The sequence below is a fragment of the Oncorhynchus tshawytscha genome, linkage group LG04 (assembly GCF_018296145.1).
Source record: "Oncorhynchus tshawytscha isolate Ot180627B linkage group LG04, Otsh_v2.0, whole genome shotgun sequence".
Taxonomy (NCBI): domain Eukaryota; kingdom Metazoa; phylum Chordata; class Actinopteri; order Salmoniformes; family Salmonidae; genus Oncorhynchus; species Oncorhynchus tshawytscha.
In genome coordinates this window covers 64,648,323-64,673,504 of record NC_056432.1, presented here as the reverse complement: position 1 = coordinate 64,673,504, position 25,182 = coordinate 64,648,323, and the positions used below count along the sequence as shown (strand labels likewise).

Genomic DNA, 25,182 nt, shown 5'->3' with positions numbered 1-25,182 from the left:
TGTTTATAAAGGTCTTAGGTAACATTAAAATATGAAAGAAAATGTATTTAAAATAAAACAATTTAATGTAACTGCATACAATAAGTACAAATGAAAAACCACTTATACACCACAATTCAATACACCACAACAAAGATCATTAATTAATTATTAATTTGTTAAGGGCAGGTCTTCAACAACATTTTTTTACATGTTTTTTCTTCTGAAGAACAGAATGACATATTTTGAATTTAAATATATTACAGTACTTTGAGTGTTTTGCATACAGGGAGGCCCCAAGAAATCTGTGGACACATTGGATGGATAAGAGACACATTTTAAAACCATGTGTAGATCTGACCAACTTTGATCAGATAGTGATTTGATCATATTGATCAGATCACAAAACCCACAGGTTTCGGCATGGTGTAAACGGGGCTTTGTAAACGGGGCTATGTGCCATAGAGCTCCACCTGTCCATGATTGTGAGGGCCCACCCTGTGACAGCCCAACCCAGGTGGGAGGCGCAGAGCAAGAGAGTGGGTGAAATGTGGCCCGACAGGTCTGATGGGAAAGAGAGAGAGAGAGAGAGGCAGTCAGCCAGGTGGAGTCAGGTGCTGTCTACAGTCTGGGCTGGGACAGAGTCATAGTTCTATACAGTAGCAGAACAGTAGGGATTGTGTGGAGCTGGTCTTTAGTCTAGCCCCTGACTGACTGACTGACTGGCACTCAACAGGAATACCAGGCCTTGTTCATCAACTGGAAAATGAATTCTACATAACACTGAAGAGAGAAACTTGTCAGAGTGGATCTTTCTTTCCCCTCCCCTCTTGTTCATTCACTCTCTAGTCTCTCACACAGTGGCTGGAGCTGGGGGCTGTGTGAGTTTGTACAGTAGTCCAGAAAGAGAGTGAGAGGAAGAGAGGGAGGGAGAGAGGAAAAGAGATAACAGGGGAGTGGACAAGAGGCCAGGGGAGACATGCTACGCTACAGCTCACCAGGTTCGGTCACCACCACCGAGGACAGTCCAGAGCAGCCCAGTGAGGTAAGGAGCCCCAGGGGGCCACTCTGTCCCAGGATAGAACCCAAACATCACTCATTCGCCTGTCAGATGAGTAGCATGGCGTGTTGGTTTGTGTAAGTCAGTGTGTTTGTAGACTATCTGGTGTTTGTTTGCTTTTGTCTCCGCTCCCCCCACTCCCCGTTTGCTTTTCTCTCTCTCAATCTGTTTTCCTCACGTCTGGCTGCTCAAGGCTAGTTTTCGTAGCATGTCTACATCACAACTAATCATTCTCACTTTTTGAGTGTTGCCGGTATGTTGGAATTTTGCATGTGGCTCAGGGATACGTGTATCTGTTTGAGCTTGTAATGAGAGCCGAGTATCTGGGAGGCAGGGCTGTCATGTTTATTTGATCAGCCCAGAGCGCAAAGCAGACAGCGTCTTTAAACTGCCAATAAAAGCAATTCTCACAGCTAATGAAGTGACACCAAAGGATTTATAGCCAACATAAAAGCCAACATGGAGTTGGATTAATCCTTATGATGATTACAGCGTCATGTTTCACTCTCAACCAAGAGATTGCTTTAGCAATTACAGTATGTTAATCAGCTCCTAGGGCACCTTGGTTTTAAAGGGATGTGGTGAACTTGTAAACAAGATAGTGCTTGAAGTGGTATAAGGCATATTGATGCAGTTACCTCATTGCAGTTACATTTGCATCATTTTTGTTTGTGGTGTCACAGTCTATAATTATAAATACTGATGGTGACCTGTTGTATTTGGACCCCATCAGAAATATTCCACTGCTTATTGTAACACACCAATCAGGCTCATTACAACACAAATGCTGTGTCTCACATGCTAGATCACATTATATATGAACCAATCCATTTTTATGTCATAAAGAGTGACACTGGGTAACACAACACATTTTAATTTTCATCCAACTATGACATTGATTACTGATGCATGAGCTTGAACTGAGTGACATTGACATTTTTATTTTTATGTCTGTGTGTGTTTCTATCTGTTTTTGATTGTCCCAGAGGAGGATCCGGCGACTCAGACTAACTCTTCATACAGGAGACAATGGACAGAATGAGACCAAAAAACCAACCTCAGGCACAGTGAGTCTCAAAATGCACACCCAGTCAGCCTCACACACCCAGTCAGCCTCACACGTCTTCATCTTCACCACCCTATGGAGCCTGGATTTATCTTTTTTCTCTCTCCCCTCCCTTAATCTTTGCTTCCTCAACCTGTAGTCTGTATGCTCTGCCTCTCTCCCTTTCTTATTCACAGCCCTCTCTATCCCTCAAACACACTCAAGTCAGGTGAGAATTGTGAAGTAGGAACCAGCTTTGATTCAGTTCTAGAAACATTCCATGGACTGTAGCATTCGGGGCGGCAGGTAGCCTAGTGGTTAGAGTGTTGGACTAGTAACTGGAAGGTTGCAAGATTGAATCCCCGAGTTGACAAGGTAAAAATCTATTGTTCTGCCCCTGAACAAGGCAGTTAACCCACTGTTCCTAGGCCGTCATTGAAAATAAGAATTTGTTCTTAACTGACTTGCCTAGTTAAATAAAGGTAAAAAACAAATGTTTACACAATACAGAGATGAGGAAAAGGTGGAACCACTGAGATTTACTGCTGTTACATTATCTGGGCTGTTGGTTATGCAATTGTATCCACACAGGGGTGTGTACAGTACATACTGTAACGAGTGCACTGAGAGTCGGGAAGCAAGTTCAGGGAGTGAGTGTTTTAACAACGCACAGACATGAAAACAGAGTCAATAACACCTGAGGAAAAGGGAGTGACCGATATTGAGAAGATAATCAAGGAGGTGATGGAGTCCAGGTGAGTGTCATGAGGCGCAGGTGCGCAAGACGATGGTGACATGTGTGCTGGATAATCAGCAGCCTGATGACCTAGAGGCCGGAGAGGGAGTATACATGACACATACACAGCTGTGTCTGATTTTCACAGTACGCTGCACAAAGTTAGGGGCTGCGTGTCCATTTTCATCTACAGTAGAACTCTCTTCAGCATGCACAAGCCTAGCTGACAACAGAATTACACAGAACCGCATACTGTTGTCTGTTTTCAGATGCCGTATATCATATATAATGTACACGACACATGATAACATCATACTGTAACATTTTGTTGGTCGTCTTATACAAATGTTTAGCCAATAAACAATCACTAAACAATCACGGAACTCTTTTTAATTACATGGTACCTACTTAGTACACATGGATAGCCTACGTCATAATAAAGGCAGGCATGTTGTTTGCCAGAGGTGGTTCGCCGTTTTGCTCTGTTTGTGTTGAGAAGCTGTGGTCTGGCAAAGTTACATCAGCTAGTTTGTAATGTAAGTGTTTGACAGCACACAGTGTGCTGCTTAGAATCACATTGAGGTTAGGCGAAGAATGATTCGGTCACTCCTCCACAGAGACTGAGATAGTGACAGAAAGCAGAGAGATAGGTCCATGCTGTTCTTTGTACCTTGTACACTGCTTCTCTAACCTGCCCCACCCCTTTGCCATCACAGTTCAGCTGATAGCAGCGTGATTAATGGTGTAATCTGATGGTGTTTCCCTTCAGAAAGCTGTGCATGTTTACAGCATTACTACTGATGAAAGACGACAGCCAGGTCAGGGTTGAACAATGAGCAGCACATAGAAGAACAACTGTGGGTCCTAGTTAATTAGGACCCAGAGTTTTTCCTGGTTTAGTTATGTGGTCTGGAAATACTCAGGGCCCTGCTGATGATACTTCACATCTGTGCCAGTCGTATGAGGGCCGTGCCACTCTGCCATGGCCAGCTGTGCGCTTCAGACTGCAATGTGGTATCAGTCTGTGCTGAAGCTAGGCCCACTTAACGAGCCACCCAGCACTAACAGCACTAACAAGAGCAGCGCTCTGGAGCGGCCAGGACATATCGCACATTACATTAATAATTATCCCAGCCCATTAACTTCAGAGGCCTTTACAGATAGAACATAAACAGAGGATTAGTATGTAAGGACGCACAGTGGGGAAGGAGGAGAGAAGGATGTTCAAAGTGCCTCCCCCCCTCCAACCACATCCCCTCTAGCTTCCCTTTATCTATTGACTTAGCAGGCATGTTGAAGGCAGCTGACATAACTCTTCCCTTGTTGTCAGGGTTTCATTCAATAATGCCAATTCAGTATTCATCAGTACAGTACTTTGAATGAATCAAACAATAAGCAGATGATGTCACTACGACCTACATCTGAAAATAAAGGTCAGCATCAAACATGGAGAGCGACTATCGTAAAGGTCTGTGGGCTGTCCTTGACACTAGATTATTTGATGGTTGAACTCACTGTATGTAGATGTTATCTTCAGAGGAATTGAAAATATAGGTAACAATAGGGAACACTCCCATATTGTGCACGTATTCTTGGTTTGTTTGTCATTTGGAAGTGAAACCTGGGTAGCAGGAGACAAAAAGACTGTGGTGTCGCAAAGAGATGGAGAAGACGAAGAAAGAAAACACATATGACAAGATAGTTAAGTGAAGGAGGGAGGAAACATCTTACATTTAAGTCGGAGATATCATGTTTTGGAAAAGGACAATGACGAAAGTGGTGATCTACCATGAAATTAAAAAGGGTGTGTCCTGTAACCCGACACTCCGTGTGAGACAGGCTTATCAGTGACTCTGACCTGGATGTGGTGTAATGCATCTGCTCCATGTGAACTGCCTGGAACTGTGGCACAGAGGTGCTAGACTGAAAGTTTATACGCCTGCAATGTAAGACCCCCACTGCCACAATGGGCTTGAGTCAAAGGATGGTGTTTTTGAAGTTAAGGCATTTTAATCAAATGGGTTACATTAGCAAATATTTTTAATTCTACATGACATGTACTGTAAGTTCCACATACAGTTGAAGTCTGAAGTTTACATACACCTTAGCCAAATACATTTAAACTCAGTTTTTCACAATTCCTGACATTTAATCCTAGTAAAAATTCCCTGTCTTAGGTCAGTTAGGATCACCGCTTTATTTTAAGAATGTGAAATATCAGAACAATAGTAGAGAGTATGATTTATTTCAGCTTTTATTTCTTTCATCACATTCCCAGTGGGTCAGAAGTTAACATACACTCAATGAGTATTTGGCAGCATTGGCTTTAAATTGTTTAACTTGGGTCAAATGTTTTGGGTAGCCTTCCACAAGCTTCCCACAATAAGTTGGGTGAATTTTGGCCCATTCCTCCTGACAGAGCTCGTGTAACAGAGTCAGGTTTGTAGGCCTCCTTGCTCGCACACGCTTTTTCAGTTCTGTCCACACATTTTCTATAGGATTGAGGTCAGGGCTTTGTGATGGTCACTCCAATACCTTTGTTGTCCTTAAGCCATTTTGCCACAACTTTGGAATTATGCTTGGGGTTATTGTCCATTTGGAAGATGCATTTGCAACCAAGCTTTAACTTCCTGACTGATGTTTTGAGATGTTGCTTCAATATAGCCACATAATTTTCCTGCCTCATGATGCCATCTATTTTGTGAAGTGCACCAGTCCCTCCTGCAGCAAACCACCCCCACAACATGATGCTGCAACCCCCATGCTTCAAGGTTGGGATGGTGTTCTTCGGCTTGCAAGCCTCCCCTTTTTTCTTCCAAACATATCTTTTTATTTATTTTTATTTACCCCTTTTTCTCCCCAATTTCGTGGTATCCAATTGTTCCTCCAAACATATCAATGGTCATTATGGCCAAACAGTTCTATTTTTGTTTCATCAGACCAGAGGACGTTTCTCTAAAACGTACGATCTTTGTCCCCATGTGCAGTTGCAAACCGTAGTTTGGCTTTTTTACGGCTGTTTAGAAGCAGTGGCTTCTTCCTTGCTGAGCGGCCTTTAGGTTATGTCGATATAGGACTCGTTTTACTGTGGATATAGATACTTTTGTACCGGCTTCCTCCACCATCTTCACAAGGTCCTTTGCTGGGATTGATTTGCACTTTTCGCATCAAAGTATGTTCATCTCTAGGAAACAGAACGTGTCTCCTTCCTGAGTGGTATGACGACTGCGTGGTCCCATGGTGTTTATACTTGCGCACTATTTTTTGTACAGATGAACGTGGTACCTTCAGGCGTTTGGAAATTGCTCCCCAAGGATGAACCAGACTTGTGGAGGTCTACAATTTTTTTCTGAGGTCTTGGCTGATTTCTTTTGATTTTCCCATGATGTCAAGCAAACAGGCACTGAGTTTGAAGGCAGACCTTGAAATACATCCACAGGTACACCTCCGATTGACTCAAATTATGTCAATTAGCCTATCAGAAGCTTCTAAAGCCATGACATCATTTTCTGGAATTTTCCAAGATGTTTAAAGGCACAGTCAACTTAGTGTATGTAAACTTCTGACCCACTGGAATTGTGATACAGTGAATTATAAGTGAAATAATCTGTCTGTAAACAATTGTTGGAAAAACGACTTGCGTCATGCTCAAAGTAAATGTTCTAATCGACTTGCCAGAACTATAGTTTGTTAACAAGAAATTTGTGGAGTGGTTGAAAAACGACTTCAACTGTACATGTCCTAAGGAAAGGAAATAAAGCTCAGGGCACAAAGTAGAATTACAGAGGTATATAGCACAGTGGAGTCTTTCATTTTGATACACAGCCAAGCTTATATAGCGTTATGTCAATTAAAGTAGTGAATAGTACAAGGTGCTATCTAGAACGTAAAATTATTATTTGGCTGTCCCAATAAGAGAACCCTTTGAAGAACCCTTTATGGTTCCAGGTAGAATCCTTTTGGTTCCAGGTAGAACCCTTTTGGGTCCCATGTAAAACCTTTTCCACAGAGGGTGAGAGTTCCCAAGAGTTCTACCTGGAACCAAAAAGGGTTCATCCTGTGGGGACAGCCGAAGAACCCTTTTGGAACCCTTTTCTTTCTAAGAGTGTAGAAGAAAATATTGCCCATTGCTTTCAATTTTGAGTTCTTCAGACTAGGCCTCTCTCATCTGGTTTTCCATGAATACATAACACTGCCAGTTCAGTAAGGGTCAAATTCCTTTGGCAGGACATTAAAACTGTTTTCACAGCCCCTTATCTGACTGGATAGAAGAAGAAAAATCTGTGTCTGTTGCAGCTACAGCTTCAAAGAATCCAGGACAAAACTGGAATAAATGCTCCCTCTTGCAAACATGCTGAAACACCTATATTGTAATATTTAAAATGCAATAAATAGAGGCTGACATATTGAGTTCTTTCAGAGGGTGTGTACAGTACTGGCCATAAAACATAATGCCGGCCATTCTTCTCTCCCATCTGTTGGAATTCACATTGCCTATTTGGAGCGCCTCATAATTTCTCGTCAGCCTGCTCTCTCTGTGGATTATCTGGTGTGGAAATGTGAAGCAACGTCGAGCTCAGGAGGCCATGAAACAACAGTGTCGTCATTGTTCCCCATCTCTTATCTCTGCTGGAAGAGCGAAGGACACATTCTCTCTCTGGCTTGATGGGCTGCAGAGTAGATGTTTTGGCTGAAGTTCCTCTGAGCTAATATTTATTTAGTATGGAAGCTCCTATTTTCTCTTCTTAGAAAGAATAGCTTTTTTATACAGTACCAGTAAAAAGTTTGGGCACACCTACTAATTCCAGGGTTTTTCTTTATTTGTACTATTTTCTACAATGTAATAACACATATGGAATCATGTAGTAACCAAAAAAGTGTTAAACAAATCAAAATATATTTTATATTTGAGATTCTTCAAAGTAGCCAACCTTTGCCTTGATGACAGCTTTGCACACTCTTAGCATTCTCTCAACCAGCTTCATGAGGTAGTCACCTGCATTTCAATTAACAGGCGTGCCTTCTTAAAAGTTCATTTGTGGAATTTCTTTCCTTCTTAATGCATTTGAGCCAATCAAGTGTGTTGTGACAAGGTAGGGGTGGTATACAGAAGACAGCTCTATTTGGTAAAATACCAAGTCCATATTATGTCAAGAACAGCTCAAAAAAGCAAAGAGAAACGAAAGTCTGTCATTACTTTAAGACATGAAGGTCAGTCAATCCGGAACATTTCAAGAACTTTGAAAGTTTCTTCAAGTGCAGTCACAAAAACAATCAAGCACTATGATGAAACTGTCTTTCATGAGGACCGCGAAAGGAAATGAAGACCCAGAGTTACCACTGCTGCAGATGATAAGTTCATTAGAGTTACCTGAACCTCAGATTGCAACCCAAATAAATGCTTCACAGAATTTAAGTAACAGACACATCTCAACATCAACTGTTCAGAGGAGACTGTGTGAATCAAGCCTTCATGGTTGAATTGCTGCAAAGAAATGATTACTAAAGGACACCAATAAGAGGAAGAGACTTGCTTGGGCCAAGAAACATGAGCAATGGACATTAGACCGGTGGAAATCTGTCCTTCGGTCTGATGAGTCCAGATTTGAGATTTTGGGTTCCAACCATCGTTTTTTTGTGAGACGCAGAGTAGGTGCACAGGTGATCTCCGCATGTGTGGTTCCCACCATGAAGCATGGAGGAGGAGGTGTGATGGTGTGGAGCTGCTTTGCTGGTGACACTGACAGTGATTTATTTACAATTCAATGCTCACTTAACCAGCATGGCTACCACAGCATTCTGCAGCGATATGCCATCCCATCTGGTTTGCGCTTAGTGGGACTATCATTTGTTTTTCAACAGGACAATGACCCCAAACACACCTCCAGGCTGTGTAAAGGCTATTTGACCAGGAAGGAGATTGATGGAGTGCTGCATCAGATGACCTGTCCTTCACAATCACCTGACCTCAAACCAATTGAGATGGTTTGGGATGAGTTGGACCGCGGAGTGAAGGAAAAGCAGCCAACAAGTGCTCAGCATTTGTGGGAACTCCTTCAAGACTCTTTGAAAAATATTCCTCATGAAGCTGGTTGAGAGAATGCCAAGAGTGTGCAAAGCTGTCATCAAGGCAAAGGGTGGCTACTTTGAAAATCTAAAAAATATTGTTTAACACTTTTTTGGTTACTACATGATCCCATATGTGTTATTTCATAGTTTTGATGTCTTCACTATTATTTTACAATGTAGAAAATTGTAAAAAATTAAGAAAAGCCCTTGAATGAATAAGCATGTCCAAACTTTTGATTGGTACTGTATATCAATTACCATCCCGTGTTGTTGATGTCTGTCATCAAGGAGTGTCCAGAAACTAGGCTTCTCCTAGCTCTTTCCCCACAAAGCATTGCGGTAGTCCAAACCATTCTTTAAAAAATAAATGTATGGGTTATGACTAAGATGTGGTCTAGAAATGAGTATAATGACTGTTCCCAGTGATCAAAACTACAGTAGACTATTTTCAACAAAGATGGTAATCTGTCATCAACAGTTTGATGAGAACAGGTACATGATCCATGCATTTAATAATCTACCCTTTAGCCCATATCATTATCTGAAAGAGGGGAATGCATTGAGTACATTGAACCATATCGTTTGCAAACAAAATATTACAAGCATTCAGTGATAATCAGGTTACAGGGTTGTGAAATATCTCCATACATTGTGAACACACAGTTTGTTTGTTTCTGTTTGTCTTCTCAGCAAGAGGAGAAGGTTGTCAACGGAACATGGAAGAAGAAGAACACACTCATCCAGAGAGAGAGGCCAGCTGGCAGTGAGTCACCTGTACAGGTAAACTACCACAACCACAACATAAAAAGCTATCATGGTTTCCTACATAGAGGCTTTTGAAAGGGAAAGTTACAGAATGTTATGGTGAGAATATGGGAAGTGACTTCCTGAATTTGTGGTCAACTCTGCTATTGGCGTGTGAAACACAAATATGCAAACTATGCACTGTATATAAACAAGAACATTTAGAACCTTTTGTATTATCCTTGATATAACCTATCCTCAGATAATTCTAAGTATTGATTTCTGTGTATGTTAAACAAATGTTGTCGATGTGTAGTATTGGGTACCACCCTCTGCCTCTGGTAGAAACAGAGGTCATATGGACCTATGTGCACAACCTGGTCTCAGAGCATTTCGTATTATTCTGTACGTGAATTCGAGTCTCTCAATTTTTGTATGATATGTTATGTTTCGTATGGTATGTGTTAATTTGGGGATATCCATCACCCACTTCAAATTACAATTCATATTATATGTTATGAATTTTCAAAACCTACAATATGTTAGGAATTTACTAAATGTATGATATGTTACAAATTCTAGCTAGGTGGCTAACGTTACCTAGCTAGCTAATGTTAGGTAGGCTGGAGTTAGGGTTGGGGTTAGGGTTAAGTGTAGGAGTTAGGTTAAAGGGTTCAGGTTAGGGTTATAGGAAGGATTAGCTGAAAGGGTTAAGATTAAGGTTAGGGTTAGTGGAAGGGTTAGCTAAAAGGGCTAAAGGGAAGGGTTAGCCAACATGCTAAGTAGTTGCAAAGTAGCTAAAAAGTAGGAAGTAGTTGAAAGGTTGCGAATTAGCTAAAATGCTAAAGTTGTCCATAATGAGATTTGAACTCGCAATCTTTGGATTGCTTGACATTTGCATTATCCGCCCACCCACAATACTTTTGTGTTTGCCTTAAGTAACCATCTGACTTATGTAACCATACCAAACGTAACATATCATACTAATTTGAGTGTCCCAAATTTATTGTCAAAGGCAAACAGATTCACCTTCCATCGTTTATACTGGAGTCTGTGGCATAGTAGGGCGGGCCATTGTTTTGGCTCCTCTATTGTTGAATAATGTAGGGTAGATAACAGACTCAAATGTGGGCTGGCTGCCTGTCTGGTCATAACAACGGAAACATATTGCTTCTTCACACAGTAAGACTTATTCATTGTGAGACTGATAAGATTCTGTATCTGTGTCACCCAGTGGATTCCTCTCATACTGTATGTTACTGTAAGATAACATAAAGGTGCTAAAGCCACTTCCTGATACTGCTGAGCTACAAAGGACCTGTGTCAGTGTGCACCTGTGCTCCTTAAGAGCCCTGTTGGAGAGGAACAATAGCAGGGAGACAGCAGGAGCTCATGTACTGGGTTGCAGAAATATGACACCCTCACTACACCCTGTTTCCATCCCTGCTTCCCAACCTCCAGATTCAAGTGCTCAGCAGCAATGCTCGAAATACCTGGGCATGCGCACATATGCAAACGCACAAACACTCACATAGAGGCGAACACACACACATCTACAGGCTGGTAGAAAGTCTGCCTAGATAGAAACCTGACCGGGTTGATCCTGTCTCCCTCAGCACCTCAGTGCAGCGACCAATGGGGAGCTAGAGACGTCGCTGCAGCGGCAGCACGGGCCCAAGGTGTACGGTGTGTTGCAGGGGACAGGCTCGGATAGACAGCAGGAAGTGATGGCGTGCGAGTGGTCTGTCAATCACCTGAGGGATGAGATGAGTTACATCAAGGAGGTGAGTGGAGATGGAGAAGATAACAATGAAGCTGATCCAAGTTAAGGAGTGTAAACAGAGCAGAGGCCTACAGTACAGTACACCTGACAGGCCTGCAGTGTATCCAACACCAGGATTCTGTAACATGGACAATATTATAGATTTGCTAATTAAGCAATAAGGATGGATTACTTCAATCGTGTGTTATCTCTGTGCTGCACAGGTGAGAGATTCCCTGGAGAAGGTCAGAGAGCGGATGTACGGCCAGTTTGGAGGAATGCAACATTCGATGCAGAAACTATCACAAGACATCAGGGTAAGACAATACACAAAGTCACACATGACTAATAAGACAGCTAACAGCTTCTTATAAGCACAAAATGGATACAAAATCTGAGAATTGGATGTGCCATGTGTGTCTCTCCAGACTGCCAACTCCCAGAGGAAGACTCTGGAGAAAGAGGTGAGGGTTCGGACTGCAGCCATGGACAGATTTGACCAGATGAACAGCTCCCTCATATCTGCCAACATCGACCTCCAGGTACAGGATCAACAACACTGTCAAACAGGCCTGTCACTGTCTCGTCACGGCCATCCCACTGGGCACCTACGTCAGTTCAATGTCTAGTTTTGATTTACATTTGTGAATTCAATGTGAAATCAACCAAAAATGTCACCCTGTGATTGGATTTAAGTTAAAAGTTGGGTGAAAAGAAGATGAAATTCCAGTATGTTGATGGCTTTTTGCAAATCCAATCAGTTTTCCACTTTGATTTAACATCATCACATACAATTTTGGCGTTGAAATCACATGGAAACAACATTGTTTGAACCAGTTTTTGCCCAGTGGGATGTCTCATAACCCCCCCGTGGAAAGTCTTAATCCTCTTAAACAGAGATGTGCAGCACTATACTTAAGGATATCCTGTCTGGTTCATTATACATGTTTGTTTTATAAAGTAGCTCGAAACTGTTAATCTTAGTTTCAGTGTATGAGTCAATCTTTCTGCTCATTATTGCTGCATGCAATTATGCCCATGGTTGGTATGAGGAATTAAAGAACTAGCTTCCTTTTGCAGAAATCTCTACTAGAGAGCTGTCACAATCGTGTGGACTCCCGGGATGAGATGAAGAGCCTGAGAAGCTCCTTTCAGCAGGCTGAGGAGAGGCTGAAGGAGAGGGAGAAGCAGCTGGAACTTGCCCAGGCTGAGAACCAAACACTCAAACTGAAGGTAGAGTACTAATGTAAACACAGCACACCAGCACCACACAGTGGCACAGGCCTGGTAAGCGTTTGCTTTTTGTTTATGAGGCACAGTTTACTCTAGTCATTAGTGATCACAGGATACACCATCCTCACCCTGAACGAGTGCCATGAAGTAGCAATGGTCATCACAATTGTTAAAAGGTTATAAAAACAATTCCAATAAATGCAAAAGTTGGACACTGGATGAAAATACTCAAAACGTTTTGAATTTTTTAAATCAATTTGATGGATAGTCTAGTCTAGTGGTTAGGATTCAGTGCTCCCACGGCCTGGGTTCGATTCCCGGTCAGGGAACACACTATTTGGCTCCCAAGTGACACAGTGGTCTAATGCACTGTATCTCAGTGCAGGAGGCATCGCTACAGTCCCTGGTTTGATTCCAGGCTGTATCTCATCTGGCCGTGACTGGGAGTCCCATAGGGCAGCGCACAATTGGTCCAGCGTCGTCCGGGTTTGGCCGGGTTAGGCCATCATTGTAAATAAGAATTTGTTCTTAACTTACTTGCCTAGTTAAATAAAAAATACATTTAAAAATGTGACAATTAATGAATGTTCAGGGATTTTGGTGGGAATTCAGGTATTAAATTGGTCAAATTTTCAGTTATATATACATTTTCTAATGGTATCAGTTTCTTATGTGTGCTAAAATAAAGACAATTATATGGGCTTCATTTGTGTAAATACACTGGGTGTATTTGTATGTATAAATGTACTTATTAACTGGATGGTTCGAGTCCTGAATGGTGATTGGCTGACAGCCGTGGTATATCAGACCATATACCACGGGTATGACAAAACATTTATTTTTACTGCTCTAATTACGTTGGTAACCAGTTTATAATAGCAATAAGGCACCTCGGAGGTTTGTGGTATTTGGCCAATGTACCACGGCTAAGGGCTGTGTCCAGGCACTCCGTGTTGCATCGTGCACAAGAACAGCCTTTAACCTTGGTATATTGGCCATATACCAAACCCCCTTGTGCCTTATTGCTTAATTTTAAAAAAAGTCATATTGAGATTAAAAGTCTATTTTACAAGAGAGCCCTGTATACATTACAATAAAAATATAACAATAAAACATACACATATATGTGTATAAAATAATATAATTCAGCACACCATAACAAAATAAACCTATTTAATAAAAGCAATCCCATTGAACTACATAGAGGTCCTCAATCAATAATTTCAACTGCCTGAGTGGCACCAGCACATGTAACTGCAGTGAACTCTGCAGACTGTTCCACAAATTAGGGGCAAAAAAACAAAATGCAGATTTGACCAAATCTGTGGAGACTGAAGAAATCTCTACTGTTATCCATTCCTGAGAATGGGTTTGGTAACTTATGATTCTTAACTTAATGAATAAAGTTACATATGAAGGGAGTTTCTGTAATATTGCTTTGTAAATAAATACGAGTATGCAGCTCTCTTCTTACAGACGGAGAGGTCCATCCCACATTTTTATACAGACTACAATGATGAGTCCTAAAATTGTCCCCTGTGATAAAAGCTCATGCGGAATGGTAGACTGTGTCCAAGGGTTTTAAAACAGAGGTTGCTGCATGCTGCATGCACAATATCACCAACATCCAATACGGGGAGAAGTGTTGTTTGAACAATCTTTCTCCTTTTTTCAATACTGAGGCATGATTTATTTCAGTATAAAAAAACTATCTTGGATCTTAGCTTCTTAGTCAGATTTTCTATATGCGTTACGAAGGACAACATCAATCCAGACACCAAGGTACTTATATTGAGAAACAACCTCAATTTGGGCTCCATTTGTAGCGCAAATATGCAGGTCCTCAGGGTCAACATTCTGTGACCTAGAGAACAGCATGAGCTTGGTTTTACTTGTATTTAACACATATTTAAGATCTGTAAGTGATTTCTGAAATGAATCATTGCCATGCTAAAGTTCATGAATGGCCTGCTGCACCGAGTTGGCACAGGAATACAAAACTGTGTCATCTGCATAGAGATGAATGTTACAAGTATTAACAGTGTGTCATTAATATACAAGGTGAACAATAATGTCAAACCCTCAATAAGGGTAAACCCTCAATAATGTCAAACCCTCTGCACACATCAACAACAGTCACCCACGAAGCATCGTTACCCATCGCTGAGCAAGGGGAACAACTACTTCAAGGTCTCAGAGCAAGTGACGTCACCGATTGAAACGCTATTTAGCGCACACCACCGCTAACTAGCTAGTTATTTCACATCCGTTACATTAGCATCCAGGACTTCTTTATCAGTGAATTTCTGAAAAGAAAACTCCTGACCAGCATTTTCTGTATCATTCAATAGATTTTCCCCATCAACATCCAAACTACTATTTTGAAGTCCTGGTTTTGAAATACATTTAAATATAAAGCCTGCAGATATAAAATGGTGATTAAATCCATTAATGATATCAATTTGGTCTGTAATAGGGCCAGAATCTAAATGAATTTATTGGGGGACTTATCAGCTTTCCAAAATGTAGCTGGGTTCCCTGTGCATTCAGATAGTGTATTAACATAATAATCAGCTTTGGCTTTTTAGACTAGTTTTACACACAATTTCTCAATCCCCTGACAGACTGCCAGTCTGGGCCGAGTCTGTGAATCTAGTTTTGGCCCAGGCAGCATCTCTGTTGTGTATGAATCTGATAGCTCTGGACTGAACCAGTGGCAAGACCTATTTTTAATTCTCAATTTTTGCAGTATAGTCGATAGCGCGCTAGACTACGGGCTAGAAGGTTGAAGGTTCAAGACCTGCTCGCTGCTGTTTCATTACATTGCTGTCAGAAGTGGGATCGGACCTTGCATCCACGACAGTGCGTGTGCTTGTCTGGTGAGCGCGTCCCAGACGACTAAGCCCTATGGGACTCCCAATCATGACCAGTTGTGATACAGCCCAGGATTGAACCAGGGTCTGTGATGCAGTGCCTTAGACCGCTGTGCCACTCGGGAGCATTGGGTCTATAAGGAGCCCTCTGCATTCTATGGAAAAATTTGTAGAATTGCACTAAATTAGTTGTAAAATTGCAAAATCTATTCGCCCTATGGCAAAATGTGAAGAATTGCAGTAAAGAATTGTGAATAATTACTTTAAAACGGCAACTTTTTCTGTACGCCCCATTGCAAAATGTGTAGAATTGCATGAAATTAACTCTAAAACGTAAAAATGTTCTCTCCACTGTCAAGAGGGGGGCTGCTAAAATGTTTTGCTTGCAATGTGGTAGGAGGCGTTGTACGCACATGTGGGTACTTCGGCCCCTTATAATGAGTTCAGATTTTTATGTGGCCACACCCCCATCAAAGTTGACCATCCCTGCATTGTATGACTCTCTGTGGCTTACTTACACTTACGTTCTTTTAATTTACCTCTCTACTTCTGTCTCAGAATGCTCTGCTTGATTTCACACACTTCATGTTCTGGTTGTTTCATTCAATGTTCGATTGTGACTCCCCTGATCCTTTGACTGATTGGCCTTCTCTGACCTGCTTTGTCCGCTCTGACCACTGAACACTCAACTTCAATTCTATGTGATGATGAATGACATGTCATTGACAGATAGTTGAAGCTCAAAGAACCAGTCCTCCAGATTTGAACTATTAACATTCATGCCGGACTCACTAGAAAAATACAGAATCAACAGACATTTCTACATGAATGTTCTTTAGCAGGTCTTTGAATCGTCACAGTGTTGTTTGAAATTGACTGATAGATGTGTGCTTGTGTTGTCCAGGTGGAGTCGTCTCAGGAGGCCAACAGCCATGCAGTGCAGGAGGTGACAGCGAGGCTACAGAGACAGTATGAGGAGAGACTTCAGGAGGAGCAGAGGAAACACAGAGAGGAGATAGAGAAGCTACAGGTACTGCTGAGTCTCCTTCTGATATCACTTCGCACAAGCCACTGCCTGAAGAGAAAGGGCGGTGATCGATTAATCATGCGAAAACCAAGGCCACTCCTGTAGACCACAGGAGGCTGCTGAGGGGAGAACAGCTCATAATTATGTCCGTAATGGAGCAAATGGAAGGGAAACCATGTGTTTGATACCATTCCACTGATTCTGCTCCTGCCATTACCATGATCCCGTTCTCTCCAATTAAGGTGCCCCCAACCTCATGTGACGTCAACAGTATGAAAGGTTTCAGTTTCACTCTGCTCATACAAGTGGTATGAGTCTCCCTCTAGTGGTACAAGTAACTCACTACGGTACTTTTAAACGTAGAGTAGCCTAACTTCCAAGTGTTGATATGATAATGAGCCCAGATTAAATTGTATGTTCTCTGCCTTAAAGCTTTTAATATATTTTGTTTACCGTCAATGTTTTTCAACTAGGCCCAAATTGATGAGTATATTAGGCGATTAGAGGAGGCAGAGAAGAATGCTAAGATTGCGGAGGCCAAGATCGCTGAAAGGGACCAGAGGATCAGTGAGGTGGAGCGCCTGCTGGACTGTATGGGACAGGTAAAACCCAGAATAACGCATCCAATAATGCAATAATGCATGCAACATTATCTTTATATCTATAGTTTTTAGGTGTAATATGTCCTTTGGGCAAGAATACTATAATAATATGTATTTTTTGCAGGAAAAGGGCCATCTTCAGAAGAAACTGCAGGAATGTGAACAGTGTCTACGCTTGATGGAGGTGACATACAAAACAGATGCAACTATAGCAAAGAGGTACAAATGCCAAAACAAAAATGGCATTTTACATGTTCCATCCCATTGAAATGTATATACTGAAGTGATAACACTATAATTAATTATTACAGTTCTCAAAAGTTGGAAGAGGAGGCAGGGGAGCTCCGTGAGAGAATCAAACACCTGAATGACATGGTGTTCTGTCAGCAGAGGAAGGTCAAAGGCATGATAGAGGAGGTGAATGACTAAGATGTCTCTCTCTCTCTCTCTCGCTCTGTCTCACTGTCAATGGAAACATGAGTACACTGACATATGAATGTTATACTGATATGCAAAGTTTCTTTTTTTCATCTTGAAAATGTAAAGGTTGAATCATTACGAGCTAAAGTGGCACAGAAGGACATGTTCATCTCAGAGCTTCTGGACAGAATTGCTATTGTGGAGTGTGAGGTAAGACTGGACTGCGACCACACTATGTACTGTCCACTTCCCGAACATTATGAATGTTGGTGTGGTTTTCAAAACTTTAACTTTATGGATGCATTCATGTCCAGCGTTCTCCTACGTTTCGGATCGTCAATCTGTGTGTTGTCCTTTGACATGACTCTACCTCTAAATTCAGTGTTGCACCTTTTGTGACATTATCTGTCTCTGTCTGGTCCACTTGGATTACATCACATCCACCTCATTTGCATGATCTGACTTTGTTCCTTCCTCCTAGAATAATGAGTTAGAAGACAAGCTGAAGTATTTTATGTCTGTACAGAGTGTGCCAAGGGAAGTTGTGCAAACCAGAGAGATAGGAGTGGGCTGTGATCTGCTCCCCAGGTATGAACCACTGGTTCTACTATACACGTGTCTTCATTTCCTGTAGTTGGGTTTCTCTTTTAAGTTTCTTATTCTGTTTTCTCATTTTACTTCCACAGACCTGAAATACAAGGGTATGAGATTGAAACTAATGTCCAACCTCCAGCAGCACATTACCAACCCAGACAAACCCCAATCCACCCCTCTTCTACAGAATACCTAGGACAGTCTAGGACATTCAGATCAGGTCTACCGCCATCCAGCAGACTGGAGTCTAGTTTACTGAGATACACTCCTCCTGAGTACAGCAGGTATCTGTCAACCAACTCCTCAAGATCCTTTGGAACACTAACCAGTCCAACGCTGTCTTCGACTGGCCCGCTAAGCCCTGATCAGTCCAGTACAGAAGAGCCTGCCTCAGTTCCAATCACAGATAAAGCCTCAAGTCCAGAGACTGACATTTCAGCCCCATCCTGTTCTCGACCAAGATCAAGCCCATCCAAAATCTACACACCTTTCATGAAACTTATGGAGATAACAGCAAAGATTAACATTGAGTAATCACATGAATAAATACTTTTTATGAAAGCTATTCAGTATACTGTATAAGGGAATATGTTGCATATTGTGTAAATAGTCTACTGTTCTGTAAATAATAATTGAAAGTATTCAATTATGTTTGGTTTTGTTTACAGTGAATGTTCTTGTATGGTTTATGGAATTCTGAATTCACTATCATGTTTGAAGGTTTAAATTTATACTGTATCTTTTTCTGACATTTTTAGTTTGCTCTCTATAAATTAGATGCAATATTATTTTATTATTAGTCAAATTATGTACAAATATGTAAAATACATATACTTTGTGCCTTTATTAACAGCTTCATCACTGATACTCCACAACTGTGATGATAATCGTTTTAAAATGATTATTTTTTATCTATTGGATAATATTTAACTATATCTGACAAAACTGAAGAACTGTATTTCTACTGACTGCCATCCCTGAGCCACTGGTATAAGTAATTTGTCTACACTGCCAGGACTGTGTATATGAGAAGTTATGATAAGCATGATGTGCCTTTCTTGAATGATACTCATCCAGCGCATACTAATGAAATCAGTGTATGTTTTATTATTATTATTAATTATTATTATATGACCCTGCTCGTCGTCTTGACCATGTTCTGTTATAATCTCCACCCAGCACAGACAGAAGAGGACTCCTCTTCTGAAGAGGACTCCTCCCCTCATAGCCTGGTTCCTCTCTAGGTTTCTTCCTAGGCCCTGGCCTTTCTAGGGAGTTTTTCCTAGCCACTGTGCTTCTACACCTGCATTGCTTTCTGTTTGGGGTTCTAGGCTGGGTTTCTGTACAGAACTTTGTGACATCAGTTGATTTAAGAAGGGCTTTATAAATACATTTGATTGATTTGACTTTGGAAATGTGACATTGTGGTGTTTTTATAATCATTCATGAAAATGGTCACAGTCCAGTGGCTGAAATTGTTCATTTTGTGAAGCTTTCAGGGAGGTTATATGCAGCATCCAATTGTTTATATATACACTAGATGACTATAGAGGGTACTGTGTTGAAGCCACCATGACTCCATCTTGGCACTACATAGCTACACCGTTTAACATAATATTTTTGGAACCTATAGATATTCATTTATTAATGTCTACATTCGTTTTTGCCACAATTATTCTATTAGCGACACCGTAATGCATACTTTTAAATTATATTGTGTGAGCTAAACGTAAAACGTTCATCAATAATTGACTGTAGGTAGGCCGTGAATGGCCTCACACACCAGTACAGTAGGTGGCGGTGTATGCACCCAAAAGTTGGATGCGATCCGCCAACCAAATCCTAAAGCAAAAGAAGAACAATATTGAAGGTATCATACTTCCGTACTACTTCCGGTTACAATGACAGCGCGCGAGCTACGTAGCTACCAAAATACAAGTTCTAGCTAACAGGCAGTTGAATATGAATGTATATTTTATTGAACAACATAATCCCGTTAAGTGTAACGCTAATGGACTAACTAAGTAATGTTTTTATAGGGTAATTTGAGCTATTCGGTAAGCTTATTTGGGTGGGTTTTAGACTAGTAGCTACTAGCTTGCTAACAATGTCCTCGTCATCGTGGGCAGCTCCATCAGAACGCCAGGGGCAAGTGGGGGATCTCAAAACCAAGAGCAAAGAAGAACTTGGTGAATTACTGTCACGACAAGATAAATTATTATCTAACAAGTAAGTAACTTCATATCATTCATCTGACAGAAGTGAACTCATGGTTAGTCTCTACAACAACATTACATTCTTCTAGAAACTTCCAGCAGTTGCCTAGACAGTGGTGCCAGTTTTGGCGCTTGTGTGTATATACTATCCACCTGTAGGCTAGCTAGCTGACGTTACTTGAACTAGGGAAATGCCTTTTACCCTGAACCTGACATTCCTTTGTTTTACTATCACTGCCAACTACATTTTCTTAAAGTTGAGCTGAAAGCAGTAGTTCATTATTGGCTATCTCTTGTTGACAGACTGATCAAATCAAATCAAATTTTATTTGTCACATACACATGGTTAGCAGATGTTAATGCGAGTGTAGCGAAATGCTTGTGCTTCTAGTTCCGACAATGCAGTAATAACGAGCAAGTAATCTAACTAACAATTCCAAAAAAAAACTACTGTCTTATACACAGTGTAAGGGGATAAAGAATATGTACATAAGGATATATGAATGAGTGATGGTACAGAGCAGCATAGGCAAGATACAGTAGATGATATCGAGTACAGTATATACATATGAGATAAGTATGTAAACCAAGTGGCATAGTTAAAGTGGCTAGTGATACATGTATTACATAAGGATGCAGTCGATGATATAGAGTACAGTATCAACGTATGCATATGAGATGAACAATGTAGGGTAAGTAACATTATATAAGGTAGCATTGTTTAAAGTGGCTAGTGATATATTTACATAATTTCCCATCAATTCCCATGATTAAAGTGGCTGGAGTAGAGTCAGTGTCATTGACAGTGTGTTGGCAGTAGCCACTCAATGTTAGTGGTGGCTGTTTAACAGTCTGATGGCCTTGAGATAGAAGCTGTTTTTCAGTCTCTCGGTCCCAGCTTTGATGCACCTGTACTGACCTCGCCTTCTGGATGACAGCGGGGTGAACAGGCAGTGGCTCGGGTGGTTGATGTCCTTGATGATCTTTATGGCCTTCCTGTAGCATCGGGTGGTGTAGGTGTCCTGGAGGGCAGGTAGTTTGCCCCGGTGATGCGTTGTGCAGACCTCACTACCCTCTGGAGAGCCTTACGGTTGAGGGCGGTGCAGTTGCCATACCAGGCGGTGATACAGCCCGCCAGGATGCTCTCGATTGTGCATCTGTAGAAGTTTGTGAGTGCTTTTGGTGACAAGCCGAATTTCTTCAGCCTCCTGAGGTTGAAGAGGCGCTGCTGCGCCTTCCTCACGATGCTGTCTGTGTGAGTGGACCAATTCAGTTTGTCTGTGATGTGTATGCCGAGGAACTTAAAACTTGCTACCCTCTCCACTACTGTTCCATCGATGTGGATGGGGGGTGTTCCCTCTGCTGTTTCCTGAAGTCCACAATCATCTCCTTAGTTTTGTTGACGTTGAGTGTGAGGTTATTTTCCTGACACCACACTCCGAGGGCCCTCACCTCCTCCCTGTAGGCCGTCTCGTCGTTGTTGGTAATCAAGCCTACCACTGTTGTGTCGTCCGCAAACTTGATGATTGAGTTGGAGGCGTGCATGGCCACGCAGTCGTGGGTGAACAGGGAGTACAGGAGGGGGCTCAGAACGCACCCTTGTGGGGCCCCAGTGTTGAGGATCAGCGGGGAGGAGATGTTGTTGCCTACCCTCACCACCTGGGGGCGGCCCGTCAGGAAGTCCAGTACCCAGTTGCACAGGGCGGGGTCGCTGTAGTCGATGAACAGCATTCTCACATAGGTATTCCTCTTGTCCAGATGGGTTAGGGCAGTGTGCAGTGTGGTTGAGATTGCGTCGTCTGTGGACCTATTTGGGCGGTAAGCAAATTGGAGTGGGTCAAGGGTGTCAGGTAGGGTGGAGGTGATATGGTCCTTGACTAGTCTCTCAAAGCACTTCATGATGACGGATGTGAGTGCTACGGGCGGTAGTCGTTTAGCTCAGTTACCTTAGCTTTCTTGGGAACAGGAACAATGGTGGCCCTCTTGAAGCATGTGGGAACAGCAGACTGGTATAGGGATTGGTTGAATATGTCCGTAAACACACCGGCCAGCTGGTCTGCGCATGCTCTGAGGGCGCGGCTGGGGATGCCGTCTGGGCCTGCAGCCTTGCGAGGGTTAACACGTTTAAATGTCTTACTCACTTCGGCTGCAGTGAAGGAGAGACCGCATGATTCCGTTGCAGGCCGTGTCAGTGGCACTGTATTGTCCTCAAAGCGGGCAAAAAAGTTATTTAGTCTGCCTGGGAGCAAGACATCCTGGTCCGTGACTGGGCTGGGTTTCTTCCTGTAGTCCGTGATTGATTGTAGACCCTGCCACATACCTCTTGTGTCTGAGCCGTTGAATTGAGATTCTACTTTGTCTCTGTACTGACTGATTCGATATGTTATCAACAGGAGGTTTATACAGACTCTTCCAGACAAAGGGAAGAAGATCTCAGACTTTGCAGAGAGAATATGCCTTGCTCTTGCCCACAATGAAGAAGAGGAGAGGAAGCAAGATATGCTGTCTTCTGTCAGGACAGAGCTGCAGTCTAAATACCAGCAGGCTTTGACACAAAGACCACGTGGTAGCCAGAATAAACCAGGAACTTCCCAACATAGGAGACAAGCTGGGGACACAGCTCCTGGAAATGTCCAAGAATTGGACATCTCACCTCTGTCACCTAATGTTCAGGAGAGCAAAACAGTTGACACGCTGAAAGAAGACGGTGTGTCCAAAATATCTGCTGCTGGAACCATGAATATGGCCCAGGCTGGTGATGATGCAGAGGTCTCTCCAGACTCTGACAGGACAAAAGAGAGCGACCTAGCGGAAGCCTTGCAGAGGGTCACTCTGTCTGACCACTCAACTGGCTCGAGTGGATCCCTTAAAGACACATTCAACAGACCTGCTACTGGCAACCCCTTCCTTGGAAGGCAGCCACAGAAGAAACCACACTACATAGAAGTCCTGGAGAGGACTGAGAAGGACCCGGTTACAAGGAGACAGAAGTACAAGCCTAATCAGTAAGTCCACATCGTATGAAAGTATGAGAATACTGTATAGTTCAGTGATGCAGCCTTTAGTTATGGAGATGCACTAATATTCTCACCTACTAACTCTTATATTAACTCTTCCTGTAATGTTTGCAGGTTTGCCCACAACACTGATGGCTCCCCGTCAGGGTCTCTGTCACCCAACCAATCCCCTGGAGGCTTATTACCATCACCGGTGCTCTCCGTTGAGGCCAGGAGGGAGCGAGACAGGAAGCACATTGATGACATCACTGCGGCCAGGCTCCCACTGCTCCACTACGGCCCTGCCCAGCTGCTGACACTGGAGCAGTCAGCTGACCTGCTACGCGAACAGACCAGGAAACACCAGGTGAGTGGCCCCTGGGTCTGTCTGACACATCACACCACAGAGCAACATTTAAGGTATGTCCAACAACACCAAAATGCTCACTCCTCAAGGTAACAGTTACCCCACAGATTACATGAGGGAATGAAATGTGTTATAAGTGTTGAGGCAACGTCTACCTACCTATTCCATTATCACCACAAAAACACTGCTCATCTGATGAACACTCCCTATGCTACTTCCATTCATGGTATAGCATAGCAGCCTAATGCTTACTGCTAAGCACTTGCTCATTTTCCAGGTTAATTACCCTTTCAATGTAAGCATCTTTCCTGAATTGTGTGTTTCCCTCAGGAGTTGCAGGCCAAGCTGGCAGCCCAGAAGCTGTCTGAGGGGCTGAGGTTCAGCACAGGGAGCTATGTTGTGGAAGGGGGCTCGCTGGGCGCCTACAGGGAAGTTCATGACGACGGAGCCCAGCTCTCCTCAGAGGAAGACTAATCCAGGGGGCCGCAGCAAGGAAACTCTGGTGACCCCTGACCTCTGAGACAACAGTCTCTGTGCCCTGCATCAGGACCTATGGAAAGAAGGGGATTGACAATTCAAAGACTAGAGCCCTGCTTGAGGAGATGGAAAGGGTCATGGGCATCGGGTGGTTTTGAAGGCACAGTGGGTGTCCCTGTCTTGTCTATCCTGGGAGGTAAATTGTGTGGGTCTTGGTTCACCATCAATGATTCACTGAGTTGTCACCCAGTCAGCATCCTGTCCAGTTTATCAGAGCTGCCACAGAACCTTAGGCCTCCTGTTGGGTGAGGATGTTTTAGCCTCTTGCAGGGAGCATTAGGTATGCTATCTCACCATGTTGTCAGAGAGTAAAAGATCAGTTGTGTGATGAGGCTGCTTACAGTATTGTCTGGTATTGTTGACTCACTTAGTGGTTGCATTTCCAAAAGACTGAAAAGTAATGACTGTCTGCATGTGAGAAACATAAAGAAATTATTTTTTGGGTGATCTTTTTCTACAGTGTTTCTTATTGAAAATAAAACTCTGTTCTTACCATATTTTGGTTGATCTTATTCTAGAAATGGGAACAAATCATCATAGCCCTAAGTTCTGCGAGCTCTGAAAATAAAGGTGGAAGCGGTTAATTGCGATGGAGCAGTGTGCTGACATTTTCCAGCAGAATGTTTTCTTAACCCCGCCACGGTTTGATGAGAGCTATGACTCAGCCATCATTTAAACCCTGTGATGTTATCAGTGGAGAAATCTGTGACACGCTTTAGAAGATTAATTTACGGTCTAGTGAAATATTGCAGCTTGATGGAATCGGGCCCAATGGCTGGAATACATCTGGCTTGCATTTGGCTCATGTTACTTCCCGGAGTGGCAGGGTATGATGGGATGGCAGCAGACTGACATGCCATTTTTCAGCTTTTATTTTATTTTTTTACTAATGCTGATAAGGAGTGCCAACAACATTAAAAAC

General features: G+C 42.4%; 1 protein-coding gene across 1 annotated transcript; it reads left to right on the top strand.

Annotated features, from left to right (window-relative positions):
- The first annotated feature begins 544 nt into the window (after nt 1-544).
- On the top strand, nt 545-24,757 carry LOC112249578 (early endosome antigen 1). Its single transcript, XM_042320186.1, has 18 exons — nt 545-1,024; nt 2,026-2,106; nt 9,580-9,669; nt 11,250-11,417; nt 11,620-11,712; nt 11,824-11,937; nt 12,476-12,628; nt 16,406-16,531; nt 17,002-17,130; nt 17,255-17,349; nt 17,442-17,547; nt 17,677-17,760; nt 18,032-18,138; nt 18,237-18,675; nt 20,195-20,373; nt 22,730-23,365; nt 23,492-23,723; nt 24,054-24,757. Exons 1-18 carry the CDS (start codon nt 959-961, stop codon nt 24,195-24,197), a joined length of 3,042 nt encoding a protein of 1,013 aa, XP_042176120.1. The 5' UTR covers nt 545-958; the 3' UTR covers nt 24,198-24,757.
- Nucleotides 24,758-25,182: the final 425 nt, after the last annotated feature.

What these genes read in the sequence shown, in the direction of transcription:
- LOC112249578 (XM_042320186.1), top strand. Translation starts at nt 959, where the DNA reads ATGCTACGCTACAGCTCACCAGGTTCGGTCACCACCACCGAGGACAGT. An exon ending in GATGCAACTATAGCAAAGAG is followed by an intron (nt 17,350 to 17,441) that starts GTACAAATGCCA and finishes TAATTATTACAG; the next exon opens with TTCTCAAAAGTTGGAAGAGG. An exon ending in TTGCTATTGTGGAGTGTGAG is followed by an intron (nt 17,761 to 18,031) that starts GTAAGACTGGAC and finishes CCTTCCTCCTAG; the next exon opens with AATAATGAGTTAGAAGACAA.